The following is a 22,059-nucleotide window of genomic DNA, read 5'->3' on the forward strand; positions in this document are numbered from 1 at the left end:
TCAAATGAAAGGGATGGTTTATTATCTTCAATGCTTTCCATCTGTCTGTACACAGTGCAAGAGATTTACTGGGAGATGATCAGACTACGCAGGGAGATGGCTCTGACCAAACTGGGACTTCAATGAAGAAATGGTATTTCATTCATTCATTCACACCCCTTCACGTCGCCACCTACACTCACAAACCAGTATTCCCCATATTGTCCATTCAGCTATCAGGGCCCAATTTCATACAGCTGTTTAAGCAGAGAATGTTGCTTAACAATTATCTGCTAAGCGGAAATGAGCACGATACCGGTCACAAATTGTACTTGTTGTGACATGATGGTCTGGCTGGTAATTTCTTTTTCTGGTAAGCATTATTTTGTCAAGCTTGCTTAGGTATGTGTCCTTTAGGGCCAAAGTTTATAGAGCTGCTTTGGGCATAAGCAGCTCTATAAAATTTGGCCTTAAAGAACAGCTTTCTCATTGATTGCCAATAGCTGCCTCACTGAATGCCCTCTTCGGTTGTCTTGGCTCCTGTGGTGTAAAACATTTTGGATTGCGGGGTGGATTTAGAATGGTTGGCTATACTGCCGTGTGGAACAACATTTTACATATGATGCCTACATGTGTTGAATGGTTTACTTGTGGCACAATATGCAGCCACTCGAACCAGGAACACCAGGGCGAACCCCTTCTCTTTTTCGATGAGCTCACTCGCTCTTTTTAAGTGCGTTACACAACACATGGGACCAACAACTCTGCGTCCCATCTGAAGGATGAAGCAATCATGGTTAAGTGTCTCGCTGATCAGAAACACCAGAGCTCGAGTCCGATGTTCTTAACCGCTAGGCTCCGACACACCATGTATGAAATGTAGGAATTCAAACTTTCAGACGTCTCTTAAGAAGAAGAAAAAAAATACTGCACTAATTCACAGATTGTGTTTCTTAGTGACATGAATTTGTAAACAGCTGCCTGGATTTAGACATTCAATGCACTCTACAGTGCTATTTTTGTGTTACTTTTGCACAACATTATTTGATTTATCAACAATTTAAAATGTTTGCAATGAACTCCTTAAAATGGCTTTATAGCGGGCCTTGTCATAGATTTCTGTATGCATTTATCACTGCTAAATTATACGTAATAGGCAGTTTTTATATAAAACTTATGAAAAGTAAATGTAGTGTCTCGGTTAAAGGGTATAATGCACTTTTTGTATTACAAAAAACACAATGTCCACAGATTTACACTAAACTTACACAGTTTGAAGATAATTATTAGTAGAAAGCTTCCCTGAAAATATTTCTTGCTGAGGTGCTGTTGTTTTTGAGAAATGAGTAAAACAATGTCATGAAAATAATTTTTGTCTCACTGATCATGAGACGAAAATTATTTTAGCATGTAAAAACGTATTTTTATGACATTGTTTTACTCATTTCTCAAAAACTACAGCACCTCAGCAACTAAAATTTTAAGGCAAGCTTTCTCCTATCATTATCTCCAAAGGGTGTAAGTTTAAAGAAATCTGTGAACATTGTGTTTTGTGTTACAAAAAGTACCCAAATCCTTTAAGAAAAACAGTGCTCGATCTGCATTTGTGTTGACAATCTAATATCTCAGCCATCAGAACTTTTATTCGGGTATGAAGGTAAATATACCTGCAAGAATTATGAAATTGTTCATGAATGTTTTTGATATAGATTGAAGATATTTTATATGATCTTTATATTTTTGATAATCTCAGACCTGAGGGTGCATTCTTTTTTTTTCAGAAAAAATAATTATGTACATTCCATAATGAATACATACAAATATTTTTTAAAGTCTGTGAGAACACATTTCATACCAAAATGAGTTCACAAATTTGTTGGGTTTGGTACAACCTATATACAGTATTGAACAATATATTTGGTTTAATTTGTAATAACAATGTACATGTACAATAGACGATGTGACCTCTGTTTACATTCGAACCGCCCTCTGTTGAAAAAACACTGTATACACTTTCTAGCTGGCTGCCAAAACACAAAGGTTTTGCCCGGCGGTATGCGCGCGAATCATGTAATGGTTTTTCGAGTGACGTCAGTAAGCTTGGGCGATATCACGATATTATCGAATATCACGATATTAATTTGGAAACGATTTCGATATCGGTTCGATTTGGTTTTAATCGAAATATCGATACATCGCGATATATCACGATATATCGCGATATATCGCGATATATCGCGATATCGATTTAGTATCGCAATTTCGCGATGTATTTCCTAGCTGAGACATCTTGCACCCCATAGGTTTGGAGTAAAACCAGAAGAATAGGTCATTATAACACCTCTCTTGTGCTATGATTGTCTCTTCTACAACTTTCACTGGGAGTTTGAAGACTGATGATGTCAAATTTAATTAATCGCAATTATATCGAATATCGCAATATATTACCGGCGATATATAGTGAATAAAATAATTGGATATCGCCCAAGCTTAGATGTCAGAGGTCACATTGTCTATAGAAATGGTGTCCACTAATTTTGACACATTTAGTACTTAGTGCCGTTTTATTTCATTCCTCAAACCATCTCAGTTCTCTGAGGAGTGGTACTGCCTGTGCTGCCCATACTAGTGTGTAGCCCACCAAGCTAAATCAACCACAAGAACCATCTCTGTCCTCACAGGTACCCATTTACCCCTTGGTTAAGAGAAGCACTATTATAAGTTATCATACAAGCGCCAGTGAAACACGGAAAAATATAGCGCTTCTGCGTCCCATATCCAACGAGGCCGAAGGAAGGCCGAGTTGGATATGGGATGCAGACGCGCAATATTTTTTCGTATTCCACGAGCACGCGTGTTATAACGAATTTATCTTCCAGTTTCACGTGCAACGCGCAAAGTTTAAATTTCAGAATGTTGTTTCGCGACGAACAGCATGCACGCACACAAATTTTAGAATGTAATTTTTGCACGGAGCGTGATGCATTGACACTCGCAATACTGTGTTATAAAAACAGAGGAAGTATGATATAAAACAGAGGAAGTAGTACATATGTTTTTATCCCCCTAGTAGTTTGAGCATCTGATTGGTGGATTAGCGCGTACTGGAAGATAAAGTTAAGTGCCTAGCTAAAGGAAAAAGAGTGTCATGACCGGGAATCTAACCCCCCCCCCCCCCCCACTCTGATTTCCCTAGCCACCAGATTCTGGTGCACTAGAACACTCGGCCATGACATAACTTTGAAACATGCTTTGAGTTGAAACTACAAAATGGTTGCCATACACAATAATAAAAGTTGCAATTATTCAACCCTAAGAAGGGGGCTACAAAAGACATCTCTTTTGTTTTGTAAATTTGAAGTGTAGTTATAATCTAGAAAATTCAGTTTAAAAGAAAACTAATTTATTTTAGGATGGAACAAGAGGATGCACTTTTTAAACAGTAAGTTGATTGTTACTAGTAGCTGCCATTTTATACAAAGTGTTTAGAAATTATATATCAAATTAATGTTATATCATCATTTATTTTACTTTTTTATTTTTTAATCATAACAACATTTGCTGGAACAAAGACAAGTTATGAAAATATTCAATCTGAAAATGTTTGAGGAAATTGTGCACGTTGACACATATATATATTTTCAATCATATCAATGTTGTGTAAGCCCTTAAAGGCAGTGTACACTATTGGTAATTACTCAAAATAAATATCAGCATAAAACCTTACTTGGTAACGAGTAATGAGGAGAGGTTGGTGATATAAAACATTGTGAGAAACGGCTTCCTCTGAAGTGAGCTAGTTTTCGAGAAAGAAATAATTTTCCACGAATTCGATTTCGAGACCTCAAGTTTAGAATTTTGAGGTCTCAAAATCAAGCATCTGAAAGCACACAACTTCGTGTGACAATGGTGTTTTTTTTCTTTCCTAGTTATCTCGCAACTCCGACGACCAATCGAGCTCAAATTTTCACAGATTTTTTTTTTATGCAAGTGAGAGACTGGATTTTGACAATTACCAATAGTGTCCAGTGTCTTTCAAGAGGGGCAACAAGTCTAAAATACAAAACAGTACATATGTCAATGCCTTTTTATGCCAAATATAAATGTGCCTCTTAAAGAAAAAACACATAAACCAAATTATGAACATTCTTTGAAATCCCTTTTTACAAACACACTTATTTTAATGTCATTATATGTTTATACTTAGATTAAAATGTAATAAGTAATTTCCGCATCCAATCAGACTGGCCTAATACTCCCAGGCTTTATACAATCATAAGACCTACATGTATAACAATTTAAAAGCTAAAAGATTCATTTAAAGATACCTGACACTATGGGTAATTGTCAAAGACCAGTCTTCTCACTTGGTGTATCTCTACATAAAATAACAAGCCTGTGAAAATTTGAGCTCAATTGGTAGTCGAAGTTGCGAGTTTAAATAATGAACAAAAAACGCTTGATTTTGAGACCTCCAAATCTAATTATGAGGTCTGGAACTCGAATTTTGTCGAAAAATTACTTTTTTTTCGAAAACTAACGTCACTTCAAAGGGAGCCATTTCTCACAAAGTTTTATACTATCAACCTCTCCCAATTACTCGTTACCAAGTAAGGTTTTATGCTAACAGTTCTTTTTAGTAATTACCAATAGTGTCCACTGCCTTTTTTTACACTTTAACTGTTCAAGAAAGGAACAAACTATTCAGTAACTGCTTATGGAATCACATTCAACACTTTAATGTGTTCAAAACTCTGCCAACGACTTTTAACTGCGTAATCTGTTAAGTTATTCCCAGTACATAACATCACAAAGTACTACCTAATTCTTGTGATAACTACTTTGTGTAATTACTTGCAGTAATGTGTTTTCTGAAATGTAACATTTGTCATAGTTTCTGAAGTTTATTCTGTCACAAAGTAGAAAAGTACAAGTTTCAAGACAAAATGCCTGGTTTAAAGATGCTCTCATTGAATTCCTGTATACATTCTTATACCCATGAAAATAACTCCCAGGCTTATTATCGAAACAAAACTTTATTGTTCATAGGTATTATTGTTTTTACTTCACCATTTGTCTTAGAAATACTTCATGATGAAATGCTGCTTTCTTTGCCAAAGATTTTCTGTGTTTTAGATGATACTTAAAACAACGGGTGAATAGGTTTCCATGTAAACATTTACACAAAATGTTTAAGCACAACAGCATTATGTGCTGATTGCTGAGAAAAAGAAACGACAAAAAGAACTTATGAGTTAAGAAAGAATTCAATTGATTTGGATCTGACTGCAAGTAACGAGGGAATTTATGGATCATAAATCAACAACAAAAAATACACAATTATTTGCTGAGTTCTCAAAACTTACAACACCTTTTTCCGAGGATTTTCTTAATGTAGTTTCTTTTAAAATTAGCAGTATGAAGTTTCCTCCAAACCCAATAGTTATCTTCGTCACTGCTCTTCTGTGCCAACCACATTGGTGTAGATCACAAATCAACAACAATTGACACAATTATTTACTGATTTTGACAATTGCAGCACCTTTTCAATTACATTTCAAAGGATTTGGTTTGTTTTAATGGTGTTTCTTTAAAAATAAACAGTATGAAGTTTTCTCCAAACCAAGTAGTTACAGTCCATTCAACACTGCTCTAAAGATCTTCATCGCCTGATATAATCATGTACCAACTACATTGTTTCCCGTTTTAGTGATGTATAAAATAGTGGAAGGGGAAGTCCCGTTTTGTTTTTGAAATTTTGTACTGTCAATTGCTGATGCACGATTGGCAAAGATGTGGCAACATAATCTAATTTTGATATACAGTATTATAATATAGCAGTTATCAATACTTGTCTCATGTTTGCAAGCAGACATCTTTTTATAGAATGTCAACTTTAAGACGGAGATAAAAATATATATAATTTTTATTTTAATTTTATAAATACAGAACACTATAAATTTATCAATAAGAATAAAGACCGATCACAAATAAATGTTGTCCCATTCGTTGTTTGTAGTTTTGTTTGTTATTTCTGGAAGCAAAAGTCCAATGGATGAACCGTTTTGGGGGTTTTCTTTTAGGGAAAAAGACAAAAGGAAAGCACCATGTGATCTTATTTGAATTCAGGCATGATACTCTTTCCACTTTTAAACCCGATTTCCAACTGTTTTTTCCTTGGGGCAAATCTGATTTTTTTTTTATTAAAGGCACTGGACACTATTGGTAATTACTCATACTAATTGTTAGCATAAAACCTTAATTGGTAACGAGTAATGGTGAGAGGTTGATAGTATAGAAAACTTAGTTTTCGAGAAAGAAGTTATTTTTCTACTAATTTAACTTCGAGACCTCAGAATTAGATTTTGAGGTCTCGAAACCAAGCATCCGAAAGCACACTACTTTGTGTGACAAGGGTGTTTGTTCTTTCATTATTATCTCTCAACTTCGACGACCAATTGAACTCAAATTTTCACAGGTTTGTTATTTTAATGCAAATGTTGAGATACACCAAGTGACAAAACTGGTCTTTGACAATAAGCTACTGTATAACCTGAAAAGTTGACGGGAGCCTACACCCTCTATGCCTATACCATGTAGACGTCTCTGGGTCAGCCTCTGTTCTATTCTTTTTATACTTGCTTATAACGAAATCCCCAGAATTATATGCTTCTTTGATGACAATGATTCTATAACCATATAGAGTTGTAGAGAAGTGACAAAATCATCGCGTGACGTTAAGCCTCACTGCTTAACTATTTTTTCCGCCGTGTTCACTTTTCCGGGACTCAGTACGGCACTTGACTACTTTCGCTTGCTGTGCGCAGGCGTCGCATGACGTTATGTTACCGTATTTTTGGTCATTCGGAAAACTGAACACAGCGGAAAGTTGAAACATGGAGGTAGAAACCGCACACCTGGTGACATTTTCTGACGGAGATTCATCGTTAGCTTGGACTTTATCAAGCCCATCACGTGCTTAAAGGAACACGTTGCCTTTGATCGGACGAGTTGGTCAAAACAAAAGCGTTTGTAACCGTTTTTTATAAAATGCATATGGTTGGAAATATGTTTTAAAAGTAGAATACAATGATCCACACAAGTTTGTCTCGAAATTGCGTGGTTTTCCTTCTAATGTGCGAACTAACATGGTCGGCCATTTATGGGAGTCAAAATTTTGACCCCCATAAATGGCCGACGTGTTAGTCGACGAGGTAAAAGGAAAACCACGCAATTTCGAGGCATGTCTGTGTGGATCATTGTATTCTACTTTTACAACATCTTTCTACCCATATGCATTTTATAAAAAACGGTTACAAACGCTTTTCAAAGACCAACTCGACCGATCCAAGGCAACGTGTTCCTTTAAAATATGATCCCAATACAGTGTGTAGGAAAATAATTTGTCTGATAGCGCCCTCTTTTGACCCAACTTCCTTTATCATACGCAAGCGTGACGCCTAACTTTCAAACCGGGCACATGACAATGCATTGTACTCATAATTTAATGTAAAAAAAAAAGTCATTCAGGTCTCCAACTTAAATGGCATTTCAACATTATCGTTTTTAATGTAAGAGTAAGACGCCACTCCATCATCACTGACCGGGTGTAATTCTTGGGGCCTATTGTGTCCAAGCAATGACATCACAGTCACACTACGAAGTGGTGCCTAGTAACTTTCGACAGGCGTGATTTTCTAAAACAGCCCTTCCAAATGAAAAAACGATAGAAATCTGACACTTTAGGAGGATGCACGTTCCTTTTTTTTCTTTTTCTTTTTCGACTTTTCAAAATAAAGACATCTAGAAATTTGTTCAGCTGTTGTTTAAATTTATGTGGAAATTTAATGACTCACAAAAATGTACAACTTTCCCAATAATTTATGACCAAGTGTAGTATCTTGCCTTCCCACGGAAGGCCACGGAATGTTATCTTTTTTTCAAACAGGTATATGGTCCGTAGGTAGTGAATCACCGGTAAGAAGCTGCTGATGCATGGTATTTTTCCTATAGTAAAATTACTGTCAGTATAGTCGTTTTGAAAAAGTACAGGATGCTTCATTGGTCATGAATCAAAATCAACGAACCAGAAGAGTGCGAAAGCGTGATCCGTCAACTATACTATACTGCTGCCAGACTTTGGTAATTTCTCCTCCAAAAGTTAATGATCATAAAAACGGAAGTATGCATCAGCTACAACTGAGCATCATTTGGGAACTCCACCAAGTAGATCGCGGCAGTGCCAAATAAACAATGAAATTCAGGGACATATAACCCACTTAATACACCTCAGACTGTCAGATATCGAAAGTCCATGGCAAAAACATTGACTTATTTGAGCAACTGATGAGACAATTACTTTCGCAAAATTGGCGCCTCATCTTTTTCAAACTTCTACATCTATGATGATTCTCGTCAAACTGTTCAGCAAACTGGGGCTAGGGGAGAAGACAAGGGAGATGTGACACCACAAACATAATACTTATTAATCCGATCATCCTATACCTCATCACCATGCAATGCCCCAAATCCCATAATGACGAAGTTTCATTATAGTCCCGAAGAAGTTTCAGTGAGGAAATTACAGGGCCTGAGACCATTCCAGGGAAAAACTCACGCTGTCAATTATGGACTGAAAACCTAATCCATCTAAAAACGAATGTTTATTTTATCAATGTATGTGTGATGGGACAGTTATAGTATTAGTGACACCTTGATTTATTTGTTATAAATATGTTGGTCGGGGCTTTATGACAAGGTGAAACTGTAATTTTGTGCTGCTTGCAAAAGGTGCAAAATTACCGCATGGGATGGGGGCACCGTTTGACTTGGGTATTGTTTATAAGCAAAAGCATACACACACAAAATGGGACTTTTTTTATTTCAGAGATGATCTTTGTCCATCAGCTGAATTACGCTCCTCTAGAAAAACGGAAAAAGATCCAAACATTAATGGGAAGTGTAAAATTCGTTAACGCCCTTGTGCCGTTTTGTAATAGTAGTGGCACCCCCGGAGTGTCAACTCCCCCCATTGCATTGAGCACAACACACAACAACAAAGGTTGTACCAATGTACATACGTACATGTATGGTGTGTTAAAATGTATGCAATTTCCTTGATGTATGCACGTACATCTACGCGGTATGTACATACTTTCATTATCACTCACGAACATTATGAGCTTGTTAGCAAGTTGACAGCCAGATGAGAGCTAGGACGGCTCAGCTGATTGCCAGCAACCTCTGCTATATTTCCTTTCGTCATGGTCATGGAGACCTCTAAACATCGACGCAGTCCTCGGATTAAGTAGAAAATGTTCAGGTATGTTCAGGAGGCTACATCAATAATATGGTTGAAGATCGAAGATGGGACAATTTATTGATTACTGGGGTTTTTCCGTTCACTCAGTCAGTACACAACAACGGTGTATGGAATGACTGCATTTATTTTGTTTACGTTCCGTACGTGTAGTCGTAGTTTCGGCATGGACTCGGACCGGAGGAAGGTTTCAAACACACAGTAGGCAGTTTCATCAAGTTGATTTTACGTGTACCAAAACACACACACACACAGCCCCGAAAAAAAAGAACGAAATATATTAAATCATAACTCACATTTTGTACAACTCATAACTATGAGACTTGACAGCAGGCAGGAGCATTCTCTCCTCGTGCTTACATTTTAAAAATATTCGAAATCGGATGAATAGTTTCGGAGATATTGTAAAAAAAAGAGAGCAACGACAAAAAAAAGAGGCTTGGCCTGGCGTGCAGCGCCCATTCGTTTGTGCATGACGTCAACTTTGAACCCCGTGGACAACGGATTTCGGAAATCTTCGGAAAGCGCCGAAGAAGCCCGAAGACGGTTTTTTGCGATGCGGGAGCACATGTTTACACAAAATGAGATAACGATTACATCATCGTGTAGCCGATAAAATTCCGCACATCGTACAGCTAGTCGCATAGCTTTTACCATAAAAACCTATTTTTGTCGGCGTTTTCCATTTTTTGAATCAAGATTTCTTCCAGAGACAATCATCAAAATTGAATGCGACTTTGTCAGTGCTAATTCCCATACTTTTAAGTTAAACTTGTGAAAATTTGGTGTAATTTGATTATGTTTTCTTCTCCCGCAGAAAGGTTTTGTTAGACCACTTCTTGCAAAGTTGTCCTAAATACGCACGATTGTATATGTACGTTGTACTCGTACATCTTCGTGTTTCCGTGTTGTGCCACCACAAGAGGGCGTGTGTTACAATAAGTTTGATAGGCCGGGGCTCTAATAATAGAAAGCTGGAAAGCTGCCCGATCTTGTTTCTTTGATAATTTCTACGTTCTGAATTGATAATAACAGACTGCTCATCTTGAGTCAAAAGAAACTAGTATTGTTACATACTTTTAAAGGCCTATACTAATTAAAACGAAAGTTGAACACAAAAATTGATTGTATATAGCCATTGGTTTTTAGAAATTGTCTTTGTAAATATAACAAAAATAATCGATGTATACCAATGCCTTCATCCTCAAGTTTTTTAAAGATTGTTCTAAATTTTTACTGTGTTAATGCTACAATTTTAAATCAAAGGATCAACTGATCTTAAATTAAAGAAAACACCAGTCATAAACTCTTTAATTTTATTCCATTCTGGTTAATTTAATAATGCTATTTGTTGACATAATAAATAAAGAATATTCACACAAACACCTGCAAAACTTAACACATATTTAATTTTTATAGTTAACAATTTCCCCCACGATGCCGCTCCTCAGTTTTATTCACAAAATATCACTTTTTGCCGATCATAAAAAATCATACTAGCGCCTCCTCAAAGCACAGTTTGTAAACCTCCCCAGTGATAGAGGGCGCTCGCCTAGTGTGCGCCCTCTATTGCCATAGGCTGTGCATTAAACTTGGCCGTGGCCGATATGAAGAAAAACATAAGAATTGAACTTGAACACGGGTACGTTTTTTTCACGATTCTCGCTCCTTAAAAACGGTATATCTCTGCAACCAAACATCCGATTTCAAAATTTTAAATTGATTTTTACTTCTAAGAATACACCTTAACAGACCACATCTTGTCAGAGAAAAAATCACCTGCATTAAATTTGACTGAAACAGCCTACACACAGTGACACTGACACTGCTGTGTGCTGTTTTTCTTTTTGAGATTCACTTTGTTTGTTGGTTTAATTTATCTAGTCTAAGTCTATGATTGATATGGTCCAACCTAGTTGGCAGGAGGTTACGTTATCGCAACTAAAAGTACAACTAGGTCCAACCATGTCCATGATGATGGAGGTATAATCTCTACCGCTCTTTCTTCTACCCCTATCATCATGTCCATATTGATTGTTGGTCTAACCATGGAGGAAGGAAGAGAAGGAGCTCGAACAAAGGGACTTCAAAAGTCGAACCTTTGGTACCGCGGTCGTTTAACGACACCTCGTAATCACCCACATACCTTATACATACAATCTGAGTTTGCGCGTGCGCACTTGGTTCTTCACTCAACCATGGTATCGTATGTCGTATGGATATAATACAGACAAAACAACTTTTTTTGAGACCTGATAAAAATTGTGCACACTTGTGCCCACCAAATCGAAAAACACAATTGAATACCAACCACCCTCGTGTGCTAATACCCAAATTTTGAACCAGCGCTAGCGAGCGGAAAGTCACAAGAATGTAAAAATATGCCATGATGATGATGTTTCCGTGAAACACCACAAATGGTAAATAAAAACGTGTATATTCACAATTCTTGTCTCCAATGATTCAACTTTACACGAAGGCAATCGTAATCCTGCTCGTTAATCGGCCGTCCAGCTGGAGGTCTCCAATCCCTTTCCACTGGTCAGACAGGGGCATTGTTAGGGTATTCTTTTGTTACTCTGCGGTTTTGCGGGTCGTTCGAGCTCCTTCTCTTCCTTCCTCTCTGGTCCAACCATAGCAGAGTAAGGACCTAAGGACCTTACTCTATGGTCCAACAAGGAACAAATTGTGGTGCGCTTTGGCGGTCGTAACCAATAACTGTTTCGTTCATTGGCCAGTGGTAAAGAATGGCCAATTCAACTGAAACAGTTATTGGTTGCGACCGCCAAAACGCACTCCTGGCCAATATATCATGTTTATCACATGGTTTGTACTGCAAATTCACATGAATTCAAGTTTTTTTTAAAATGTAGGATTTTCGAGGAACGTCTCAGGTACAATTTCATTCTCAGCACTAACTGAAGCTGCACGAGATACTTTTATATCATCTTCCAATCTTTTCCCGTTTTCCAAAAAAGTCGTCCAGCTTACCGTACGTTGCGAGGCCATCTTAAAATTTACACAGATCTCATTCAAGTTAAAAACCCAGCGCGCTGTCACACGTGTGGACGAAGCGATCGTGTTTACATGCCTACATCCGGGACACGCAAACTCGTACACTAGACTTTACACAGCCCCCTCGTACTGTTGTGTGGCGATACTGTTTGTGTGTACATGGAATGCATGAAATCCCCGCGAAAACCTCACGACTAGACTTGTACATGTTGTGCACTCTAGGGTCTACCACTAGCGCGCTGGTGTACACCACATGTACATACATACATCGTTTACATGTGCACGGTACCAGCACTGCTGTCAGCCTGTATAGACGGTACGCCTTTTACACTGTACTATAGTTCGTTCAATAAAAACGTCAGGGCACATTTCACGAAGAAAACTTCACAAGATGGCAAGAGGCAAGTTACATGGGAAAACACGTTTGAGGTTTTAATTGCTCGTAATTCTGGCTCAAACAAATTACAAACTGCATTTAAAATGACAAAACACGAAAAAACATGACATTTTAGTCTTGCAATGTGATCAATATCAGTAGAACTTATAATTTTTTTTCTAATTTTGGGGGAAATTTTGTGGTGGGCGGCAGTCTATTTTTCAGCTGAAGTGCTGGGCGGAAATTGTCAGTGCTGGGCGGGCCCGCCCACCGCCGCCCACCGTGGCTACAACGCTGGTCGGGACTCTGTCTTTTAAGCAAGACACAGAACCATGGCTTCCCACTTCGGACGGGACATAAAGCTGTAGTCGTCGCATGTTTTGTTATAATAAAAAAAAACTACTGACGCACATAAAAGACCCAGTACTTGGGTCTTTTACGTGCGTCAATGGATCGTTCCGGCTTTCCACTAAGCTCCGCCCACCACGCACGTGAGCAATACACGTGTACGAGCACTCCCAATGATATTCTGCACGATTCTGCCGCGCGTGCCAAATATACGCGCACGCATGACTGAGTTTGTCCGACCACGATCATTGCTGTTATTGGTCAAATGGGTGAACGCGCACAGTTTGATTGACAGGCCGGATCGGTCCATAGGCAAGAGGTTCACCCTGGTGTGTCTGACTTGCGACTATCTCCAATCATGAAGGCTGCACTAGAAAGGAAGAAAGAAAGATTACATAAGTTTGCACTCATTTCGCAGGCCATTTTGGGAGACAACAGTAACTACATTTTTTGCGGCCAAAACTGCCGTGCCCTTTCTCCCTATGGACCGATCCGGCCTATCAATCAAACTGCGCGTTCACCCATTTGACCAATCACAGCAATGATCGTGGTCGGACAAACTCGGTCATGCGTGCGCGTATATTTGGCACGCGGGGCGGAATCGTGCAGAATGTCATTGGGAGTGTTCGTACACGTTTCTTGCTCACGTATGCGGTGGGCGGAGCTTAGTGGAAAGCCGGAACGGTCCATTGTAAGCTTGGGCGATATCATGATATTATCGAATATCGCGATATTAATTTGGAAACGATTTCGATATCGGATCGATTTGGTTTTAATCGAAATATCGATATATCGCGATATATCGCGATATCGACTAAATATCGCAATTTCACGATGTATTTCCTAGCTGAGACATCTTACACCCCATCGGTTTGGAGTAAAACCAGAACAATAGGTCATTAGAACACCTCTCCTATGCTATGACCGTCTCTTCTACAACTTTCACTTGGAGTTTGAAGACTGATGATGTCAAATTTAATTAATCGCGATTATATCGAATATCGCGATATGTTGTCGGCGATATATCGTGAATAAAATAAATCGATATCGCCCAAGCTTAGTCCATTGGCGGTCGTGCCCTTTTTTTTAACCCAAGTTCAATATTTTTTTATTGACAAACATTTTGTGTGAAAGAGCAGTTGAAGCGAGATGTAATTCTTAAAGATGAATTTGAGAACTACATGTAGGCCTACATATGTCCCCAAATGCAATATTGTCTTCTTCATAGAAATTAAATTAGATTTAATTTTGTTTACCCTTTTTTTAACCCAAGTTCAATATTTGTTTATTGACACAAACATTTTGTTTTCGGCCGACTACTTTTGGCTGTCAATAGTTATTCAGTGAACTCTATTCAGCAGCCATGGAATTTAACGTTCACAAGCGCAACGGAGATTGATTCCCCGATCACCGAGCCGAGTCATCAGTCATCGTACACACAGGCGCAAACCTGCATCACATATAATCCAAATGCTCGTTTATGTGACGTCCCGATTTAGGAACTTCGCGGTAGTAGATTAAAGAAAGACAGTTCTCTGAGAACAAACTCTACCTGGCAAGTATGTACATACACACACAAGGTGTTATCCCAAACCAGGCTGTCCCAAACAATAGCAAAATATAAACAGAAAAAACATAAACAGTTACATCAAATACAATTTCGAAACACAAATTTTAAGAGAGTAGAGGTCACCCTAAGCCATTATCCCTATCAACAAACAAACAAACAAACAAAAATTAAGATTCATGTTTGATTCCTTTGAGAATTTTACCCTAAACTAGCAAAAACCCGGACAGTATTTTCTGCATGTTTGTCTAATTGGTCCTACTTGGAAAAACAAAATTCAATGAAAGGGTTTTTGTTGCACATTTCTTTAGAACAGTCGATGTAGAGACTCGATATGTACATTGTGTTTGTACATAAATCTGTATGCCGATTGAATGACTTTGTAGAATTTATGGGCCATCTTGTCTTAACAACAGGTAGATTTGAATGCTGTGGATGGTACAATGTCTTGTTTGGTCACCAGAAGTCTATTTGAGTTCCTTAGACTAACTGATAAGATGTGTATCTATCTGACTATCCCATGTATCCAGTGATTTCTTTTTCTAGTTAAAGGCCTGGAATTTGATGAGTTAAAAAAAAAGCCTTTCATATACTGACGACAAACACCCATACATAACTCTCAATGAATGGTGGCACAAGGCATGCAAGAAAAGCAGTCTTTGCTTGCCTGAACAATTTGACAGTCCAGAACCAACCTGTGGAAATCATGCTTGGTGTGTTCACGTTCATTGAAAACTTGTTAGTAAAGTAGAATGTTTTACCATGTTTACCAAGGTCTTTGTGCACTTTTCTTTCACACAAATACAAATTAATCTTGTAGAAAATTTCCTATAATATCAAAATTGAAATAAGCTAGTTTGATTTGTTGGACCTTACATTGCAACATATAATTCCACAGTGACTCATGATACATTGATCATCAGGTACGTGTACATTTAGCAGCGAAGCTGGTTTTCTAAATGATTTTCGTGGGATGATGATATCCATGTTGAAGTCGTTTATTGTTTGTAACTTTACAAGTTTATACTTGAGACCGTAAGTCAACCATAAAGTAAAACCTTTTAAAGGCAGTGGACACTATTGGTAATTACTCAAAATAATTATTGGCATAAAACCTTTCTTGGTGACGAGTAATGGGGAGAGGTTAATGGTATAAAACATTGTGGGAAACTCTGAAGTGCCATAGTTTTCGAGAAAGAAGTAATTTTCCACGAATTTGATTTCGAGACCTCAGATTTAGAACTTGAGGTCTTGAAATCAACCATCTAACATGTCTACAAACGCACACAACTTCGTGTGACAAGGGTTATTTTTCTTTCATTATTATCTCGCAACTTCGATGACCGATTGAGCTCAAATTTTCACAGGTTTGTTATTTTATGCACATGTTGAGATACACCAAATGTGAAGGCTAGTCTTTGACAGTTACCAATAGTGTACACTGCCTTTAAAAGAAAACTTATCCTTGTGGTCTATGGATAGTGTGAGTCATATTGACTACATTCCCTCTTAGTACAGGTACATGTACAAACATGAATTTCAAGTGAAAGTATTTCTCTAGAGGTTTGTGATCAGTGAGCTTTCAGATAATATGCTGTAGAAACTAATCCAATTTGAATATGTGATGAATTACCAATCGTGTACTAATTGCCTAATGATGACAGACAAATGTATAGGTAGAGTGTCGCCATGGGCTGGAGGCAACCAATGTAGTTACTACCATAATCACAAGCGAGGCAACAGAATAACACGAAACAGAACATTTAGTTGAAATTTTGCTCAAAACTTTTGATTACATACATAAAAAACACTACCTTTAAAAATGTCACATCCTGACATGACCCTTACATGTATTTTGACCTCTTTGGCCATTTGTGGCCAACCGCTATGGGCATTTTGGTACATGTGCCGCTGTGGTCTCTAAACAAATAAAAAAATGTAATGTATTAAAGGAACACGTTGCCTTGGATTGGTCGAGTTGGACTTTGAAGAGTGTTTGTAACTTGACTCCCGGGAAAAATTTGACTCCCGTATATGGCCGACCGTGTTTGTCAACGAGGTATAAGGAAAACCACGCAATTTCAAGTGAAATTGTGTGGATCATTATATTCTACTTTTAAAATATCTTTCTAATCATATGCATTCTATAACAAACGGTAATACACAGTTTTTAAAGACCAACTCGACTGATCCAAGGCAACCTGTTCCTTTAGAGTGTATACATTTGCACAGACTTTTGATAGTTAAATTGTTTTTCAGGTACACGTATGCCAAGTTTAATTTTAAATCATGTTCAACACTACCATGACTACATACGTGATGTGCGTAATTTGATTTGTGCAAGCTTTTTCTTGGAGACAATTAGCATTTTCTCCAGCGTCGGATTATTCATGTAAGCCCAGGATAATAATGAATGTCATGTAGAATGCAATATATGTAAAACGTAAAACACAACCTTAAAAATGTAAAACACACTCTTAGAATTGTTGATTTTATAACATCAGTAAAGATTTTCATTTTATAAGTTATGGAGTAAAAACAAAATGGAAAACAATGAACATTTGTAATGAATCCATTCAAGGATTTTATAACAATTATGACACATTAATACATCATGTATACTACAGTAGTTGTGATGCTGGACTACATGTAGTGTTTCCCTGTTACATTAAATGTCACAACCTAGTGACCTTTTCAGCATCACTTTCAAGCCATGAGACCTCAACAGTTGGATGAAAGAAGAAAGCATAAATTTTTAGGTCTACAGGGGAACTGTATTTGTAAGTTATCACGCAATCGCGAGTGGATTTTGGTCAAATATATAGTGCGTTGGTTCCCTATCCAACAAGGCCGAAGGTGCTACATACATGTGTTTATTTTTCTGTATTCCATGGATGGGCATTTGATAATGAAATTATCTTAAAGAAAACTTGACGCGCATTATTATAAGTTATCACACAAGCAAAAGTGGAATAAGGAACAATATAGCGCTTCTGCGTCTCATATCCAACGAGGCCGAAGGCCGAGTTAGACATGGGACGCAGATGCGCTTTATATTTTTTGTATACCTTGAGTGCGCGTGTTACAACAAATTTATCTTCCAGTTTAATGTATGTCAGCAGGCAAAGTTTCAAATTTCAGACGTTATTTTGCGACGAAGCGCACAAAGTTTAGAATGTAATTTTTGCACTGTCTGTATACGGAGCGTGACGCATTGACATTCACAATACGCACTGTGTAAAACAAAACAGAGGAAGTAGGATATCAAACAGAGGAAGTAGTGTTTTTATCCCCCTAGTAGTTCGAGCATACTGATTGGTGGATTAGCGTGTACTGGAAGATGCAAATAATGCAATGCGCGTAGTTAAAACTTTTTATCACAACAGGGTTTGATGAGCTATTACACTTTTGTTGCTATTAGTTGAACAATCTGAATCAATGACTCAAGTTTGCTTTTTTGAAGAAGAATGTCGTACCATAACACGCATAAAGCCATAAACAAACAAAAAAGTATAAAGAATTAGAAATGCGCATACAACTCAATATGATTGACGCCAACTTGTTGTCCTGAAAGTTTGAATGTGTGCAAGTATTGCACAGTCTACACATACATTGTATTCCTTTTTGCGACAGTGTATGATTTTACATGTAATGTCATTATCTGTTGCTTGAAAGGCTTTAGGAGTCCAAAAAAGCATGCATGCATGTCAATGAACTCACTCTTTGCCTTTGTGTGAAGATCAAAGGTGTACAAACTATATGAAGTTTGTATTGTCAATGCTTCATGTACATGTATTTATAATAAATTACATACTAGGCCCTACATTACAAAGTGCATGTGTAATGATACTTTTGTGTATTCGAATTGGCATGAATCTACCCTTGGAGTAACCTTAAGGGCACTGGACACTATTGGTAATTATTTAAAATAATTGTAAGCATAAAAACTTACTTGTAACGACCAATGGATAGTATAAAATATTGTTAGAAATGGCTCCCTCTGAAGTAACATAGTTTTTTAGAGAGAGGTTATTTTTCACTCAAAAATGACTTTAGGCCTGGGGCCTTTTACAGGCATTTGAAAGCACAAAAATTTGTGCATCAAGGGTGTTTTTTTCGTTCATATTCTTCTGCAACTTTGATGATCAATTGAGACAAAATTTTCACAGATTTGATATTTTATGCATGATGGGATACAACAAGTGAGAAAACTGGTCTTTGACATTACATGTACATGTACCAAATGTGTCCAGGGGGACGATTTCACAAAACCCTTAGTCATCAACTACATGTACACGGTACATATGCAATGCTTAGAGATAAGACTAGTCCTAAGTTAAGACCAGTTACTGGTCCTACATGTACATTAACTTCAGATAAGACTAGACCTATCTCTTTGTGAAATCGGCCCCAGTGTCTTTAAGATCCTAGTGTTTAATTCTTTAGTGACTGCAGTTCTGCGTGAAATGCACTAGACATGTAACAAAGTGCTAAATCCTTTTCTTTTGCTCTGTTCCCTTTTTGTATCCCCTCAGATGTAGTTTTGTACGTCAAACCTCCGATCTTTGTTGACAGCACGTCGTCACTTGTTCAAGCCCGCTTGTCCAGTCATGGCATCCCCAGAGACCTTGTTGACCTCTGACCTGGTGGAGTTGCTCAAGAGTGAGGTATCCGTCTTGGACCAGCTCGTGCAAGGTGACAGGAAGTTGGACCTGTTCCTGCGGAGTCTCATACACACCGCTGCTTCTGGAGGTACATAGTTAGGATTCCAACCCAAGTCTGCCTCTTCCAAACTAAGGATTATTCGTATAACTTGGGAAGAGTTAAGTTTCGTATTCATAGATGTTAGGACGCATTGAACCCATTCTAAGTTAGGACGAGTTACTCTTCCTAACTCGAGACAGGATAATCCTAGCGTTTCGTGAAATCGGCTGCTTGTCTCTTTGGTTCAGGTTGTTGCATTATCAGAAGCACCCAATTTCATGGCTCTGCTTACCATATAAGCAAAAAATCGACGCTAGCAGAAGCAGGGAACTTTGCGCTTCTGACATACGTATTCTGTTGGTTAGCAGGGAATTTTGGCTTGTGTGCGTGCATACTCCTCGTTACTAGATAGTCTACACTTACAAAGCTACATGTACTAAGTTGCGCAGAAATTTGGCGCTTCCCGTGCAAGCTGAGAATGGTAATCTCAGTAAGTGCAGAAATTCGGCTTTAAGCAGATCTATGAAATTGGGCCAAGTTTGGGTTCGGTTTGGCACCGCATTCATTATCAATTTGTAAATGTATCAAAAGAAAATGATCAAAGCACTCTACAAAGTTATCATAGCTGTGCATCAGACTGTACTTTAGTCAACTCTGCCTACTAGTGTTGAGGGGTTGTTCCAACATTGGCACTGCAAGGCTTAAAGTTAGTTGTCGCCCGGTCGCCAAATGTGAGTGTAAACAGCATCGGGCAAGACAAATTATTATGGCAGAATTTAAGGGATCTAATTGTCCAAAAGTGCAATTCTGCGAACTTCACTTCTATGATTTTTGAAAAGTTTGTAGTATATTTTACGTTCTGAAAAATGACAAATTAGAAACAGCTTCAGTTTGCATCTTTCTTCAATGACTCCCTTTTGTTGCTCTTGTTTAAAGCCATTATACACTTTCGGAACCAAAAAAAAAAGTTCACAGATTTACAAATAACTTACAGGGTTTACAGAAGGTAATGGTGAAAAACTTCTCTTGAAATATTATTCCATGAAATGCTTTACTTTTTGAGAAAACATTAAAACAATTATCAATTCTCGATATCGAGAATTACAGATTTTTTTTTAAACACATGTGATGACACGGCGAAACGTGCGGAAACAAGGGTGGGTTTTCTGTTATTTTCTCCCGACTCTGATGACCAATTGAGCCTAAATTTTCACAGGTTTGTTATTTTATATATATAAGGTGTGATGTGTAAACACGAAGTGTGGGCCTTTGGACATTACTGTTTACCGAAAGTTTCCAATGGCTTTAAATGCCATTATACTATTTTTTTCATGATTATCTTACAGGAAAGTAATAACAAAATTGTCTGCTTAAAACATTGTAGTCACAACAAAAAGCTTTTAAAATGGAACCTTTTACAAAATGCAAACGTGTACCCCACCCCCTTAGCACACCAATGTGTGTTTGTATGCATTCATTTACATACACTTATTTGAAAGCACACAACCCTGCTTCCTTAAAGGAACATTACAGAATTGGTTTTTGCTATCGAAACAGTTGCTGGCAGTGTAAGCACTTAATGCAATCCACCATACACATAAACTGACAAACCTGTAAAAGTTTGAGATCGATCAGCCATCTGGGTCAAGAGAGGATAGTGAAAAACTGATTACAAATTTTGCATTGCATCGATGCCCCCCCAAAAACTGAATAAAACGCTCACCGAGCGATAAACTCCAACTATCATCATCATTAGACCGTGTGAGTTTGATGTAACGTCCCTTTAAATAACGCACGACAACCTCTTCATGATGCATTTTGAATGAGGAGAGCTCCTCGTGCATCTTTCGTTCTTTCCTACTCGGGTGTGGCGCCATTAATTCCCCATAAACCTATTTCGTGATCTTAAACCGTTCATTTATTACCATATGCTGATCTGAAAAACCATAGAGCATGGTCAACTGTCTGTCTTTCTTTGATTTTCGTCAACGGTCTGATGTTCTTGTTATGTATAATGTACGAACTTTCATTTATATCCTGAGGACATTCGATAATTAACTAGATTCATGAACATGGTCTCCATGGTGAAATAGTGTCTGATTATGTGCCCTAGGCCTGGTTAATGGGGGCAATTACGGAAAGCAATTGACTGTGTGCCCACTAGTCATTGCCTTGGCGCCCCTTGAGTCTTTAAAGGCAGTGGACACTATTGGTAATTACTCAAAATATTTATCATCATAAAACCTTACTTGATTACGAGTAATGGGGTAGGGTTGATGCTATAAAACATTGTGAGAAACAGCTCCCTCTGAAGTGACGTAGTTTTCGAGAAAGAAGTAAATTTTCCACAAATTTGATTTCGAGACCTCAGATTTAGAACTTGAGGTCTCGAAATCAACCATCTAAACACACACGACTTCGTGTGACAAGGGTGTTTTTTCCTTTCATTATTATCTCGCAAGTGCGGTGATCGATCGAGCTCAAATTTTCACAGGTTCTATTTTATGCATATGTTGAGATACAACAATTGTGAAGGCTAGTCTTTGACAATTACCAATAGTGTCCATTGCCTTTAATGTACATACATCACGGCTGTTTTTGAAGGGTTTTTTCTTCACTAGGTGTAACCGTGTTGAAACATAGAGGATGTGTATACATGTATTTAGAAGAATACAAAACAATCATGGCGCTTAAGGATTTGGGTACTTTATGTGACACAAAACACAATGTCCACAGATTTACATTAAACTT

At 37.8% G+C, this 22,059-nt stretch overlaps 2 protein-coding genes across 6 annotated transcripts in view; both read left to right on the forward strand.

The window, feature by feature from the left end:
* The window catches only part of LOC139940085 (guanine nucleotide exchange factor for Rab-3A-like), an 82,920-nt gene extending 77,670 nt beyond the window's left edge, over window positions 1-5,250 (forward strand). For 4 of the 5 annotated variants that reach the window (XM_071936323.1, XM_071936321.1, XM_071936322.1 and 1 more), the window contains one exon: window positions 56-5,250. In XM_071936323.1, coding sequence (XP_071792424.1) covers window positions 56-126 — 71 coding nt within the window. In that variant the 3' untranslated portion in view covers window positions 127-5,250. The remainder of the gene's footprint in view (window positions 1-55) is intronic. The other variant, XM_071936324.1, reaches the window with a different exon arrangement.
* Window positions 5,251-9,110: 3,860 nt separating this feature from the next.
* Window positions 9,111-22,059, forward strand: part of LOC139940084 (uncharacterized) — a 44,069-nt gene continuing 31,120 nt past the window's right edge. The window contains exons 1-2 of the mRNA XM_071936319.1: window positions 9,111-9,301; window positions 19,140-19,356. Coding sequence (XP_071792420.1) covers window positions 19,215-19,356 — 142 coding nt within the window. The 5' untranslated portion in view covers window positions 9,111-9,301; window positions 19,140-19,214. The remainder of the gene's footprint in view (window positions 9,302-19,139; window positions 19,357-22,059) is intronic.

This window comes from Asterias amurensis, chromosome 7, assembly GCF_032118995.1.
Source record: "Asterias amurensis chromosome 7, ASM3211899v1".
Lineage (NCBI taxonomy): Eukaryota > Metazoa > Echinodermata > Asteroidea > Forcipulatida > Asteriidae > Asterias > Asterias amurensis.